The sequence below is a fragment of the Astatotilapia calliptera genome, chromosome 16 (assembly GCF_900246225.1).
Source record: "Astatotilapia calliptera chromosome 16, fAstCal1.2, whole genome shotgun sequence".
NCBI lineage: Eukaryota > Metazoa > Chordata > Actinopteri > Cichliformes > Cichlidae > Astatotilapia > Astatotilapia calliptera.
Window position 1 is genome coordinate 25,043,872 of NC_039317.1, and position 15,953 is coordinate 25,059,824.

At 42.6% G+C, this 15,953-nt stretch overlaps 2 protein-coding genes and 1 pseudogene across 2 annotated transcripts; all 3 read right to left on the reverse strand.

Annotated features, from left to right (window-relative positions):
- Positions 1-284: 284 nt before the first annotated feature.
- On the reverse strand, positions 285-1,220 carry LOC113008382 (olfactory receptor 8I2-like). The gene has a single exon (XM_026145748.1). The coding sequence runs from the start codon at positions 1,218-1,220 to the stop codon at positions 285-287; it is 936 nt and encodes a 311-aa protein (XP_026001533.1).
- Positions 1,221-3,373: 2,153 nt separating this feature from the next.
- Positions 3,374-4,306, reverse strand: LOC113007310 (putative gustatory receptor clone PTE01). Its single transcript, XM_026143741.1, has one exon. The coding sequence runs from the start codon at positions 4,304-4,306 to the stop codon at positions 3,374-3,376; it is 933 nt and encodes a 310-aa protein (XP_025999526.1).
- A 9,957-nt stretch (positions 4,307-14,263) lies between these two features.
- On the reverse strand, positions 14,264-15,190 carry LOC113008523 (olfactory receptor 10A3-like; annotated as a pseudogene).
- Positions 15,191-15,953: the final 763 nt, after the last annotated feature.

Genomic DNA, 15,953 nt, shown 5'->3' on the forward strand with positions numbered 1-15,953 from the left:
TAAGGTGTCGCGGATAAATACAACAAAATAAAACTAGTACCGGTACCGAAAAAAAGAAGATTTATTCATAACACACGTGAAAAGACGCAGGAAAACCGAGTTAACGATAAAAACGATAACAAAATAACGCTGAAAACCGATAAAAACCCTGAAAACCATACATTTCACACCTGAGCCTCAACTCTCGCGGCCCAGTACCAAATGACTCATGGACCGGTACTGGTCCGTGGCCCGGGGGTTGGGGACCGCTGCTCTAAAAGAGCCTTTTTGGTGAACAAAGTGATTTATTTCTTTTTAAAAACAAACCTTTTACATGATTGCCTTATCTTTGGCAAATTAAATCCATACAAAAACGGGGTCAGCATCGGCTGACAAATGAAAAGATATATAGATAAAATGATATTGACTTCATGTGGTAACTGAGCAACAATAACGCTGGAATCAATAGACTGAAAGATGCATCCGACAAACAGGTTTGACACTGAGACGAGCTGAGGGGTGCAAGTAGTCACGGCTTTCTGCTTGTTTTCTCTGGATGTTTTTCGACAAATTGCCAAAATCTTCACATAAGAGACTGAAATAAGATTGAATGGTATGAAAATACTCACAAAGACAAAGAATATGTCAGATATAAAGCTGTGGAATGAAAGTGAACATGAAAGTCGAATTAGTAATTGGTGGTCACAATACACATTTTCAATATTATTTCCACAAAACTTCAAACTGAAGACGAATGAGAATGATAGTATTACACTCAGGAATGAATATATCCACACAAGCAGAATCATGAAAAACACTCTTTCTGTGTTCATAATGACATTATAGCGTAATGGATGACAGATTGAGATATATCTGTCATAAGACATGGCTGCTAAACTACAAAACTCAGCAGGTGCACTTGTGTACATAAAACACATCTGCAGAAAACACCACGGCACAGTCACTTCATGCCTGTCTGAAAACATCTGTGAGAGCAAAAGAGGATACAGTGATGTGCTGATGTTTATCTCATTCACACATAAATTACAAAGCAGTATATACATTGGCTCATGCAGCTGTATGTCCACACGTATGACCACAATAAGGACTGTGTTGGCCACACATATAGAGAGGTACCAGAACAATATTATTACAAAATACAAGTATTTTAACTCCCCAACATTTCCATAAGCAGACAACACAAATGACACAATCTCACTGGAGTTTTCCATTTTCTGCATATCATATATTAAGCAAGATAGATCTGTAATCTTATGTATGATCCTTTTAGAAATGAAAAAAAGAGTACCTGAGCAAATTTTATGATCTTTGCTTTAGGGTCTGTTTTACAAATACATGTTACCACATCATGACATATTCCTTTTCAGCAGCTGTTCCACCTGTGTTGAAATGTGCACATTAAAAATCAAAAACACCAAACAGTTTAAAACTTAAATGTATAGATTCATCAGCTTTCAATAACACATAACATTATACTGCTGCTTCCCTCCCAGCTAAAAGCCTCTGTTAACATTTATATCTGCGGCACACAGGAGAAGAAATGAAGTGGGTGGGGCTGAATTCGATAGTCATGGTTAGAGAGGTCATTATTTCCTTTGAAAACATCAAGGGCTGCTGCTCTTCTGACGTCACTTTGCTCTGCGCATGATGCAACCTTTGGGCAAACCTTGGACTTTTGGGCGGTGCTGTCAAGTTTGTTGGCTCTCTGTCATAGAGTATCACTTCCTGTTCCTGTTACAATACACAGTGGTGTTTTTTGTGTAGCCAATTTAATTAAAAACTAATAGATAGCCTGTAATTTCATGGTGTAATATTACGTGCTTCATCGAAAGCACATGCTCTGTTATTTTCACAGTATTCATTTACTGTGGCTTTAGGGATTTGCTAGCTTAGCATAGTTTGTAGCCAACTTGCTAGCAGTATGGCCTCCTCACCTGTCCCTCCTGCACCTTTCTGCTCATTTGTCTCAGATGTTTTGTTACTCCTCAGCCTCCTTTAGTATTAACAATATTTGTAATAAACATAGCCTGTTTGCGGCCCCTCAGGCCAGGATCACGGGCTTCACACTCTCGAAAACCCATAGCTAGCCAGACAGTGCAGATGAAGGTAGTGTAGCCAACGTAAAATTATAATTCACTACAGTAGTAATGACACCTGGTTACAGCAGTTGGATATCACCTAAATTAATATTGAATCGATGTGTAACTTTGCAAAACAATGTTGGATTCCAGCATTTTCTGCCCCCCCAATCGGAGCAGGAGCAACATGTTTAGTTGTATGTTCTCCTTAAATTGCTGGCTACCTGAGTGATGGTAAATGGTAAATGGCCTGTATTTATATAGCGCTTTACTAGTCCCTAAGGACCCCAAAGCGCTTTACATATCCAGTCATCCACCCATTCACACACAGGTGATGGCAAGCTACATCGTAGCCACAGCCGCCCTGGGGCGCACTGACAGAGGCGAGGCTGCGACACTGCGCCACCGGGCCTCCGACCACACCAGTAGGCAACGGGTGAAGTGTCTTGCCCAAGGACACAACGACCGAGACTGTCCAAGCCGGGGCTCGAACCGGCAACCTTCCGATTACAAGGCGAACGCCCAACTCTTGAGCCACGATCGCCCCCGTGATGTCCAAACAATGACTGTCAGCAGCTAACCAGAGTTGGGACAAGGAAGCAGAGTTGACATCAAGTGGATGACATCAAGCTGTGTGCCAAAAGCCAAAAGTGAACGAGACATCGATTCACTGATCCACACCACCATGATATACAGCAATGACATCGGAATTCCATAGAGGACAAGATTTTAAAACATCTATTTATACTCATATGTGTTTAATATAATATTTTGTTTGCAAGAATAATAACATTTGCTTTCACTGAAAAAATAGATAATCTCACTAGAAAAGAGGATATTACATGTTAAAAGTTGATTTAAAAAAAAAAAATCTAAATGAAACAATAGATCATGTTAATGCAAATATATGAAGTCAGCAAGCTTTATTTTCTTCATGCCATGTCCACAAACAATAAGATAATTGCTGAATGTTATTCTACCACACAGGAAAGATATTGAACAAGGAGATGTATTTTCTGGTAAACAGAAGTCCTTTACATGATTACCTTTTCTAAATTTTCAAAATAAATTCTCATTTTAACAAACCCATTGTTTGCATACCCATAAATGTTTTGTTTGCAAGAATAGTGCCATTAACATTTCACCAAAGGAGTTAAGAGGAAATTTGAGTCTGTAAAGAGCTTTTGCTGTATGTATCAATAAATGAATAAAATATGTCTATGAGATCATTGCTAAATATCACTCTCCCACAGAGTAGAGGTTCTCTAAAACAGTCTCTTGCTAAAGAAAGTGATTTATTTTCTTTTAAAAAGTAGCCTTTTAAATGAGTGCCTTATCTTTGGCAAATTAAATCCATACAGGAACGGGGTGAGCATTGGTTGACAAATGAGGACATACATAGGTAAAATTATACGGACCTCGTCCGGTACCCGAGCTATTAAAAACCTAAAGTCAATAGAGTGAAAAATGCAGCCAACAAACAGGTTGGACACAGAGACAATCTGAGGAGTGCAAGTAGTCACGGCTTTCTGCTTGTTTTCTATTGATGTTTTTCGACAAACTGCCAAAATCTTAAAGTAAGAGACTGAAATGAGAGTGAATGGGATGAAAATACTCACAATGGCAAAGAATATTTCAGATATATAGCTCTGGGTTGAAACTGAACATGAAAGTCTTATCATTAATTGGTGGTCACAATAAACATTTTCAACAATATTTCTGCAAAACTTCAAACCAAAGATGAAAGAAAATGAGAGTATAAAACTAACAAGTGAAAAAATCCACACAAGCAGAATCAATAAAAACACTCTCTTTGTATTCATAATGACATTATAGCATAATGGATGGCAAATTGAGATATATCTGTCATATGCCATGGCTGCTAAACCCCAAAACTCAGCAGGTGCACTTATGTACATAAAACACATCTGCAGAAAACACCACGGCACGGTCACCTCATGGCTGTCTGAAAACATCTGTGAGAGCAGAAGAGGATACAGTGATGTGCTGCTGTTTATTTCATTCACACATAAACTGCAAAGCAGTATATACATTGGCTCATGTAGCCTTCTGTCCACTTGTATGACCACAATAACAACTGTGTTGGCAACACATATAGAGAGGTACCAGAACAACATTATGACAAAATACATATATTTTAAAGCTCCAATATTTGCATAAGCAGCCAGCACAAATGACACAACTTCAATCTCACTTGAATTTCCCATTTTCTGCTGAACATAAGATAGTGAACAAGATATATATGTAAAAAATGATCAATAGTACTTTTAGATATTAGAGTACGAGATCCCAGTGGCTGAGCAAAGTTTCTATTATATCAATTAAATACTGATTTGAAAATAAATGTTGTGTCAGTATAACATATTCCTTGTCAGCAGATGTGATACCTGTGATAAAATGTGCACTCAAAGCAATCAAAGAACAATTTTATACTTTACAAAGTTCAAGATTCTAGGCTAGAGATTCATTTGAACTGAAGAATACGTGACATTGTACTCATTATACTCCCTCCAGCTGAATGAGGAAAAAGCTAACATTTATAGCTGCAGTGCAGAAAAGACTAAATGGAATGGGTGGGTCTTAACTTCAGGACCAAGGTCAGGGAGAATGGCATTCTTTCATTTGTCCAACATTTATGATGTTCTTTTAGTTTAAAAAAATTCTTATAAAATTCTAACATCAAAACATGGTTTTCATTAGTTACTACAAGTGTTCAAAACTGCAGAGAAGATAACTTAAATAACTTGTGTGAATGTTAAAGGAAATTCAAAATTTTCTCTACAATCCTATCTCATCAGCTGAACAGTCTACCACCACAACTACGTTTGGTTGAATGATTCTCTTTAAACAAGTCTTCTGTTGATTTTTTTTTTAAATCTTAAAACTTTCATTTACATTTAACCTTTTGTATTGTCTATATATACTATTTTGGTGCCTAATGCTTTGTTTATTTTAGCCTTTGTGTATAGTGCTGTGTGACTGCTTGTCTATGAAAAGGGCTTATTAAATAAACCGTACTTAACACTTAGGAGCTGTCTTGCATACTGGAAAGTACACCTCTCTTTCTCCTTTCTCCTGCTTTCGGCATATTCAAATTTGCTCTACACTCTATAGCCTGAACAGACTCTTTTTTTAAAACTCCTTCCATAGAAGTTAAAGGCCTGGCTTCTACTCAAAACATGGGGAAGCAGGGGTTGAGAAGTGTTGTGGTGTGATGAATGTGCAGCTGGCAGCTTGTGAGCTGCAGCCGTGGTAAATAAAATGGCTCAAAATAAGGATCTCTGGACCTGCCGTGTCTCTACCACACCACAGTGGTGTCGAAACCCAGGACGCGGCACAGTGTGTCCATGCCAGAGCCAGGAAAGGGGGAAGCTGGCTGAGATGGTGGCCGAACTGGTGGCCACCCAGCGCGAGCAGGCGGCGGAGGCGCGCCGTCATTGGGAAGAGCTGCGGGACCAGACCGAGCGTCACCTGGAGAGAATGGCGAACCTGACAATGCTGCTCCAAGCCTGATCAACAACGCTGCCGCCACCCCCACCGGTGTATCCTGACTGTGGGGAAGTGACGGAGGAGCCGCGTGGGGCAACACGGTAGCTGGAGGAGGGGGGACAGCTGGGTGAGGTGCTGCTCCAGTCGGGAACGGTGGAGGAGCTGCTCCAGCCAAAGGTAGATGAGGTGTGAGAGGGTCCTTGCCTGCTGGAGGTGGAGGAGCTGCTCCAGCAGGAGATGAAGGAGGTGCACAAGGGTCCGCTCGAGCCAGGAGTGGTGGAGGAACCATGTGGGGAGACGGAGGTCCCCGTCCAAGTGGAGCCTGCTCAATATGGGTCCGAGTTCGAAGCGCGAGCTGTTCTGGAGCGACGGCTGACGGCCCAGCCGCCCTTGAGCAGGGCCTGCAGGGTCGTACCTGCTCGCCAGGTGGCCGGCCTCCGGACCAGCATCACCGCCACCGCTGGAGGCATGGCCGGCCTCCAGACCAGCATTGCCGCCACCACCGGAGGTGTGGTCCTGTCGCTGGGTTGGAAGCTGGTTGGGTGGACGCACCTGCATGGCATCCGCAATCATGGCTGCTGTGTTTAAAAACAAGGGGAAGCAGGGGTTGAGAAGCGTTGTGGTGTGATGAATGTGCGGCTGGCAGTTTGGTAGCTGCAGCCACAGTAAATAAAATGGCTCAAAATAATGATCTCTGAACCCGCCGTGTCTCTATCACACCACAGTGTGTTTACTATGATGCTACCTTCAGAGGCGCAGACTGCCTGCCATCAGCAATACTGGATCCTCTTATCCATCCATCTGTCATGATCCGGAGTTTGTGACTCCGTGTTTATGTTTTAGTAATTATTATTCTGGGTTTTGTTTTCATGTTCCTAGAGCTGGGCGATAGAACGATAACGATATGTATTGCGAAATAACTTTTCCTCGATAGAAAAGTTAAACTATTGCGATAGGCCTCGTCTCTCTTGTCCTCTTAAAAAAAAAAGAAGAACAACAGCCAATCCAAATTAAGTAGCGCAGAGCTGAACCAATCACAGCCGCAGCGTCACGTCACGTGACTTGTTACGTGCCGCACATGTGTATTTGTTTGGGAAGCAACCAGCCGCTGTGCCGCCCGGTAATGGAGGAAATGAGTGCGCCGACTAGAGAAAGATCAACCGAGCGTGACCGAAGGTTACCGAAGAGAAAACAGATGATGGTTCCAACGCCGGAGAGATTGTCAAATGGAAGAGCCACAGAAGTTCCGTAGTGTGAAGGTATTTCAGCTATTTCAAGTCTGACAAAAACAGAGTAGCGCGTGCCGAAAGCAAGTCTGGAAATACAATAAAGCGGTGCATGCTCAATCTCTGACTGGAAGTGCTAATTCGTCATTCGGCTTTTATCAGACTAAAGTAACTGTTTGAAAAGCTAAGCTATACAACAAGGAGAGAGTGAGAATTTCCTTTTAGTTCTCATTTTATTTGATATTGACAAAAGTTAGTCAATTTTGTCTGATCTTCTGTAAAACAAACTAAGATTTATTTTTAGAATTAATATTTTGTTTCTAAGTGGAATTGACAATTTAGTAGTCTGTTTTGTTTGTTCTATTTTGAAACTTAAATGCTTCAGCGGCTGCCTTTTGTGTAGTTTGCCATATTTGCCTTTATTTATCTGAAAAAGTCTCATGTTCCTTAACCCTTTAAGACCTACCATAGAACCAAGTCCGCCAGAGCTTATATCATATTTTTACATGCTGTGGAGCCATTTTTGGGAGCATTTCAAGTTGCTATACATCAATACAACCATTATAGCCCAGATTTTAATAATATGTATTCATTAAGTGCATAGTAATTACATAAATTGCAAAAAAGTGCAATAAACTACAAAAAAATTGAAAATCGTTTTTGATTTTTTAACATATATTTGTAGTTAGAGAAATTTAAGAGGCTTATCCCTCAAAACTGTAAATACAAAAAAGTTGCACAAAATAGTTTCCCACCACAGGAAATTTATTTTGAGTGTCTTCATAGTTTTATTTTTGAAATACACCAATTTCTATACACTGCAGGAAAAACGAAAATAAATATTATACTGCAAATTTGCAAAAAAGCAGCATATGCATCAAAATAAACTATTTCCAGCAGTGCAATATGAGTCCTAAGCATCCCAGAAACGACACAGAAAGTCATAAAGTCAAAGATAACTTTTAAAAAGACGAGTATAGGCCCTGAGGCCCTGATAGTAAAAAAGACTACATTTCCGCGAAAATGACGTCACTTCCGGTTTCGGGCAAGTAATGGCGGAAATGCAAAAGTTTGCGCTGATGTCTATTCCAACGTAGGAAGTGTTATGACCAGCTGATTGGATCGGTAAAGCGTGTTTCTGGAATATTATGTTTTTGTTCCTGCAAGCGCTTTTTATGCAGTTTTTACAAAGCTTTATGTGGAAGGAAACCGTGACCTAGGACAAGCTGATGGCATAAGATGTAAGTACAACTCCTCCGGTTTCATATGCAAAAAAAATTTTTGCGCTAGCTTACGTGGTTGCAGTGCTACCGGGATTTAAAAATAGTTACGCAAAACAGAGCGTGCCCGCTCCGATCAGCTGTAAAGGGTTAAGTACATCTACCCTGTTGAACTTATTATGGGAAATAAATATTTAAATAAAAACAAGCTGCTGATTATTTCACATTTTACTTGTGAGCAACGGCACATTTAAATCTTACAAATATAGTTATTTGGCTTATATCGTGATAGATATCGTTATCGCCTGAAATGAAAAAAACATATCGTGATATGAAAAAATCTTATATCGCCCAGCTCTACATGTTCCTATGTGTTCCCCAGTCTGTGTGAAGTTTGTGTGTTGTGTCATTGCGTGTATGTCTTTCCTGTTTTATTTTGTAGGTCTGCTTCTTATGTGAGTGTTTTCAGTTTGCCTCCCGAGTCTCGTCACGTTTATCACTCCCAGCTGTGTCCCCCACCTGTGTGTGATCTCCCTGTGTTCTCTGAGTGTTTTTAAGTCTTGTCTTCTGTCTTAGTCGTTGCTGGTTCGTCTGTGTTGTTTCCCCTTGGTCTCCCTGCATCTCTCCATATGTATTTCCCCGGACCTCCCTGCAACTTCGTTTCTGGTTTGTTTTGTTAGTTTTACCCAGTTTAGGTTTTCCAGTTTCATGTTCACCCACCATTGCTGTTTGTACCCACTCCTGTAAATAAATACTCACCTGCACCAGAGCTGCCGCCTTTTGGGTCCTTTCTACAACTCCACACGTCTGCCACACCGGACGTGACACCATCCATCCATCTTCTTCCGCTTATCCGGGTCCGGGTAGGGCAGCAGCCCAAGCAGAGATGCCCAGACCTCCCTCTCCCCAGCCTCCTCCTCCAGCTTATCCGGGGGGAACACCAAGGCGTTCCCAGGCCAGCTGAGAGATATCTCTACAGCGTGTCCTGGGTCTGTCCCGGGGCCTCCTCCCGGTGGGACATGCCCGGAAAACCTCGCCTGTGAGGCGCCCAGGAGGCATCATTGTCAGATGCCTGAACCACCTCAACTGGCTCCTTTTGATGTGGCGGAGCAGCGACTCTACGCTGAACCCCTCCCAAATGGCCGAACTTCTCACCCTATCTCTAAGGGAGAGGCCAGCCACCCTTTGGTGGAAGCCCATTTCTGCCGTTTGTATTCGCGATCTTGTTCTTTCGGTCACTACCCACAGCTTGTGACCATAGGTGAGGGTAGGGGCATAGATCGACCGGTAAATTGAGAGCTTCGCTTTTACACTCAGCTCTCTCTTCACCACAACAGACCGGTACAGCGTCTGCATCGCTGCAGCTGCCGCACCAATCATCTGTTGATCTCTCGCTCCCTTCTCCCATCACTCGTGAACAAGACCCTGAGATACTTTACCTCCTTCACTTGGGTCAGGGTCTCGTCCCTGACCCAGAGTGGGCACTCCACCCTTTTCCGGCTGAGGACCATGGCCTCAGATTTGGAGGTGCTGATTCTCATTCCCGCCGCTTCACACTCGGCTGCGAACCGTTCCAAGGCGAGCTGGAGGCCAACATTTGATGAAGCCAACTGGACCACATCATCTGCAAAAAGCAGAGATGAGATCCTAAGACCACTGAAGCGAAAGCCTTCTGCCACTTGGCTACGCCTAGAAATTCTGTCCATAAAAATTATGAACAGAATCGGTAATAAAGGGCAGCATTGGCAGGCCTGTCACCCACCAGGAACAAGTCCGACTTAATTCCGGCTATGCGGACCAAGCTCTTGCAACAGTCATGTAAGGACTGAATGGCCCGTAGCAATGGGCCAGACACCCCATACTCCCGGAAAACCCCCCACAGGACCCACCAAGGGAAACGGTCGAATGCCTTCTCCAAGTCCACAAAACAAATGTAGACTGGTTGGGCAAACTCCCATGCACCCTCAAGTATCCTCGAGAGAATAAAGAGCTGGTCCAGTGTTCCACGATCAGGACGAAAACCACATTATTCCTCCTGTATCCAAGGTTTGACTAACAGACGGACTCTCCTCCCCAGCACCCTGGCATAGACTTTCCCAGGGAGGCTAGGGAGTGTGATTCCCCTGTATTTGGGACACACCCTCCGGTCCCCTTTTTTAAAGATGGGGACCACCACCCCGGTCACCACCCACGCTGCATTCCGCTTGGCCTATCAGTAATGATAATAATAATGGATTGGATTTATATAGCGCTTTTCAAGGCACCCAAAGCGCTTTACAATGCCACTATTCATTCACTCACACATTCACACACTGGTGGAGGCAAGCTACAGTTGTAGCCACAGCTGCCCTGGGGCAGACTGACAGAAGCGAGGCTGCCATATCGCGCCATCGGCCCCTCTGGCCAACACCAGTAGGCGGTAGGGTAAAGTGTCTTGCCCAAGGACACAACGACCAGGACAGAGAGCTTGGGGATTGACCCGGTGACCGTGGCAGTAGCTGCCTCCGGAGTCCCACAGGCTAACCAAGCCCGGTAGGACTCCTTCTTCAGCTTGGTGGCTCCCCTCACCTCTGGTGTCCACTATTTGGTTCGGGGATTACCACCACAACAGGCACCTACTACTACTCAATGTCCCCAGTCTCCCTCGGAATGCTGTTGAAGCTCTGCTGGAGGTGTGAGTTGACGATCTCGAGGTCCGAGGCCTCTGCTAGACGTTCCCAGCACACCCTCACTGTACCTTTGGGCGTGCCAGGTCTGTCCAACGTCCTCCCTTACCACCTGATTCAACTCACCACCAGGTGGTGATCAGTTGACAGCTCAGCCCCTCTCTTTACCCGAGTGTCCAAAACATATGGCCTCAGGTCTGGTGATACGATTACAAAATCGATCATCGACCTGTGACCTCGAGTGTCCTGGTGCCACGTGCACTTATGGACACTCTTATGTTCGAACATGATGTTTGTTATGGCCAAACTGTGGTTTGCACAGAAGTCCAATAGCAAAACACCGCCCGGGTTCAGATTCGTGATTGGGATTCTCCCAATCACGCCCTTCCAGGTCTCACTGTTGTTGCTCACATGAGCATTGAAGTCCCCCAGTAGGACAACAGAGTCCCCAGGAGGACCACCCTCCAGTGCCCCACCCAGCGACTCCAAGAAGGCTGGGTACTCTGAACTGCAGCTCGGTGCATAAGCACAGATGACGGTCAGGACCCGTTCCCTGACCTGAAGGTGAAGGGAACAAACCCTCTCATCCACTGGGAGAAACCCCAACATACCAGCAGCAAGCAGAGGGGATACCCAGATACCCACCCCAGCCCAACGCCTCTCACCAGGTGCAACTCCGGACTGAGACAGAGTCCAGCCCCTCTCCAGGAGACTGCTTCCAGAGCCCAGGCCATGCTTTGAGGTGAGCCCGACTATAACTAGCCGGTACCTCACAACCTCACGCACCAGCTCAGGCTCCTTCTCCACCAGAGAGGTGACATTCCATGTCCCAATTGCCAGTCTTGGTAGCCTGGGATCGGTCCGCCAGGACCTCCGCTCCTGGCCGCCGCCCGGCTCACATTGCACCCGACTCCTACGGTGGCTCCTGCGGGTGGTGGGCCTGCAGGAAGATGGGCCCATGTCCCTTTTTTGGGCTGTGCCTGGCCAGGCCCCATGGACTAAGTCCCGGCCACCAGACGCTCGCCCTCGGGAACCCTCCCCGGCCTGGTTCCAGGGCAGAGCCCTGGTAACCCTATCCCGGGCAGGGTGAACTGTTCCCTCAATGGTCTTTTCATAGGGGTCGATCCTCTTATGCTGTGGTTTAAAACCAGGCTATGAGTTTCACTTATCTGACATTCTAATGTAGTGCAGTGGTACTGCTGGCCCCTTTACTTGCAGTTGCTTTTATTCTGGTGTATTCACAGTCCCTTAACCCATGTGCTCTTGGAGTGCCTTATTACCATTTCTTGTCCAGGTCAGCCCGGGTCTTTATAGGACTAGTGGGTTAGAGGACTAGACTCACACATCCAGTCTTTCCTGGCTATCCTCCAGTCTTGCCCCTTTCACAGTGGTCACTAGGAAAATACCTGGGACTTTCGGCTAGGCATTACTGCCTGACATACCATTAGTTTAGGTGTGATCCATCTATATTTAGAACACACCCTCCAGTCTGTCTTCTTAAAGATCAGAATCACAGCTCCAATCTGCCAATCCAGAAGCACTACCCCAGATCTACATGGAATGCAGCAGAGGCGTGTCAACCAAGAAAGCCCAACAACATCCAGGACCTTAAGGAACTAAGGGGCGAATCTCATCAGGGGACTATACCAGATATTAATTAACTACCTCAGTGACCTAACCACTAGTGATAGGTGAGCTGCCACCCTCATCTCCAGACTCAGGTTCCGCAATGGAAGGTGTGGTAGTGGAATTATAGAGATCCTTGAAGTATTTCATCCAGCGCCTTGCGATATCCTCAACTAATGTCAACAGCACCTCAACTGCGAACTTCGTTATGGAAAAGTTGTGATTTGCAAAGAAGTCCAACAATAGGACACCACTAAAGTTTGGGTCAGGCAGGCCATTCCTCCTAATCACACCTCTCCAGTTTTACCTGTTGTTGCCAATGAGAGCTCTGAAGTCTCCAAGTAGGACAATTCATAATTCTCATGTGATGTCAGAGCTACAGGGAATTGCTCACCAGGAGGGCAAAACAATACTCTCCCCTGCTGCCCTACAGCCATGCCTTGAAAATCTTTGAGTTTAATTTAGTCAAAATGCTAGACAATTACTGGACTATCAGATATAATAATCAGTGCAAAACCAAGGAACGGCAAAGAATGGCAGTCACTCATGTTTACAGTAAATATTTTATCAGAGGTAAGATTCTGTTTAGTTCACCGAGTTATGATAAGTGTTGCAATTCTGATGATGCTAAAGCTAGCCTAAATGTTGTTAATGTATATTTAGAATCAGAATCAGAATACTTTATTAATCCCTAAGGAAATTATGTAAGAAAGCTATTTAAGCGACAGTAACAGTAGCTCTAGGAAGACAGCAGAGCTCAAACAGCCATGTAGCTATGTTCAGGCATCACCGGCAATCAGACAGAAAATGACTCAAGTAAATGCCTCAGCCATTAACATTTGAATTCAGCACTAGTCAAATCAAATATAAAAGACTTCTTATTTACTATGTGGTAAGGGAGATTAATTACTTTCTTCCCGATTGAACCTGAACCTTTTCTCTGGTTACATTTCTGTCATTTAACTTTGAAGTATTGTTGCATCCTGGTGCCTTACATCTCTCTTCATTAAGTCTTCTCCCAGCTCCCGACACACACAGACCTGCACATGTGTATGGATCATCATTTTTATCCACACACTATTGCTTACCCAATTGTGTCAAATATGTAAGACCTTGAACTGACTCCTGATCCCTAACTGTTCTTCAAACCTGTTTGAGGGATCTAATCTTACTCACTTTCTCTCTCATTACATTCATTCGTCTTATTGAGGAGAAGACTCAAACTGTACAATGACACTCTTTAATAAAAGCTCACGATTATCTCATGTAAATTGGTATAAATGTATGTTAGGTGATATGAATGCTGATATAGGCCACTATTCAGTGCTCCTAAAATGAATGGAGTTTCTCTTATGAACTCTAAACCTTGTTCTAATATGCCTTATTTAAATGATCTAGCCACCTTGATCATCACCTTTCACCTGCCTAATAACTTGATGATCACTAATCAAGTTTGTTGTAGCAGAGAAACACTTGGGAGAGAAACACAAATCCTTTTGATGACAGTGTAATGAACAAAAATCTGTTTTAGTGCCTGAGGGAAACGTCATGCTTTTGAGGGTTAGGTTGTTGAATGAGCCTGATGGTTTATTCTAAACTACTAAACTTATAACTTTTAACTAAATTATTGAAAAAAACCAACCATTTTATTCATACAAGTGTGTTTAATACATTGATTTGGGTGTCAGAATAATAACATTAGCCTTTCACTGAAAGCTGATTATCTCAGGAGAAAAGAGGAAATTACATGTTATAGGGTTACTTTAAAAAAAAAAAAAGCAATACAACTTTCAATGACATCAGCATTTTAGAAATTAAAATATATGACTTACCAGATTTTATTTTCTTCATGTCTACAAACCATACGCCCGTTGCCTAATGTTTCTTCACCAGACAGCAGAGAGGCTTCAAGACTGTCTTTTGCTGAACAAAGACATTTACTTTCTCTTAAACAGAAACCTTTTACATGATTGCCTTATCTTTGGCAAATTAAATCCATACATAAAAGGGGTGAGCATTGGTTGACAAATGAGCATATACATAGGTAAAATGATATTGACTTCATCTGGTACCTGACTTATTAAAAGCCTGAAGTTAATAGAGTGAAAAATACAGCCAACAAACAGGTTGGACACAGAGACGATCTGAGGGGTGCATGTCGTCATGGCTTTCTGCTTGTTTTCTGTGGATGTTTTTCGACAGACTGTCAAAATTTTCACATAAGAGACTGAAATGAGACTGAATGGTATGAAAATACTCATTATGACAAAGAATATGATAGATATAGAGCTTTGGACTGAAACTGAACATGAAAGTCTAATTATTAATTGGTGCTCACAATACACATTGTCAACAATATTTCCACAAAACTGCAAACTGAAGATGAAAGAAAATGAGAGTATAAAAATAAGAAATTAAAAAACCCACACAAGCAGAATGATCTTAAGCACTCTCTCTGTGTTCATAATGACATTATAACGTAATGGATGACAGATTGAAATATATCTGTCATAGGCCATGGCTGCTAAACTCCAAAACTCAGCAGGTGCACTTGTGTACAAACAACACATCTGCAGATAACACCATGGCAGGGTCACCTCATGACTGTCTGAATACATCTGTGAGAGCAAAAGAGGATACAGTGATGTGCTGGCATTTATTTCATTCACACATAAATTGCTGAGCAGTATATACATTGGCTCATGCAGCCTTCTGTCCACATGTATGACCACAATAAGAACTATGTTGGCCACACATATAGAGACATACCAAAACAATATTATGGTTAAATACAGGTATTTTAAATCCCCAACATTTCCATAAGCAGACAGCACAAATGACACAATCTCACTGGAGTTTTTCATTTTCTGCTTAATATGAGACAGTGAACAAAATCAATAATAATGTTATCAGTGGTTCTTTAAGATATAGATATGGGTATCAGATGCCCAAGAGAAGTCTATTATATTGTTTAAATGCTATTTTACAAATAATTGTTATGCCATTATGACACATTCATTCTCAACAGGTGTGACACCCGTGACAAAATGTTTACATAAGCAGTGAAATAATAAACATAAACTGTTTTATATAAGGTTCAAGATTTGAGCTGAGAAATTAATTTGAACTGAAGAACAAATGACATTATAACACAACATTTTAGTCATTACTCTCCCTCCCAGCTCAAAGAGACAAAAGCCTAACATTTATAGCAACGGCAAAGAGGAGAAGAAATGAAGTGGGTGGGTCAAGGTTGGAGGCAATGGCATACATTCCTTTGTTTTGTCTTTGTCTGTTTCTGACATTTGTTTTAAGTAAGCTGCTTTATAAAAAAATATAATATCAAAGCTTTTCAGAACTGTAGAGGAAGATAACATTTGTGTTGTTTTTAAGGGAAAGTCTAATGTCCCTACATGTTTCTCTAAATGTTTGTTATGTGTTTCAAAATGGAATTTGAATCTACAGACATTTAGGTCTGGAGTGGTGAAATATCATACATAAATGAATTTCATGTTCATAGAAAAAATTAAAAGCAACATTTCTGAAGTTCGAACACAGTGCAAAATGTAAATAAAAAGAGAATGCAATCATTTGCAAATCTCACAAACCCATATTTTACTCACAACA

Excerpts from the sequence above, each read along its gene's own strand:
- LOC113008382 (XM_026145748.1), bottom strand. The coding sequence starts at position 1,220 with ATGCAGAAAATGGAAAACTCCAGTGAGATTGTGTCATTTGTGTTGTCT.
- LOC113007310 (XM_026143741.1), bottom strand. The coding sequence starts at position 4,306 with ATGGGAAATTCAAGTGAGATTGAAGTTGTGTCATTTGTGCTGGCTGCT.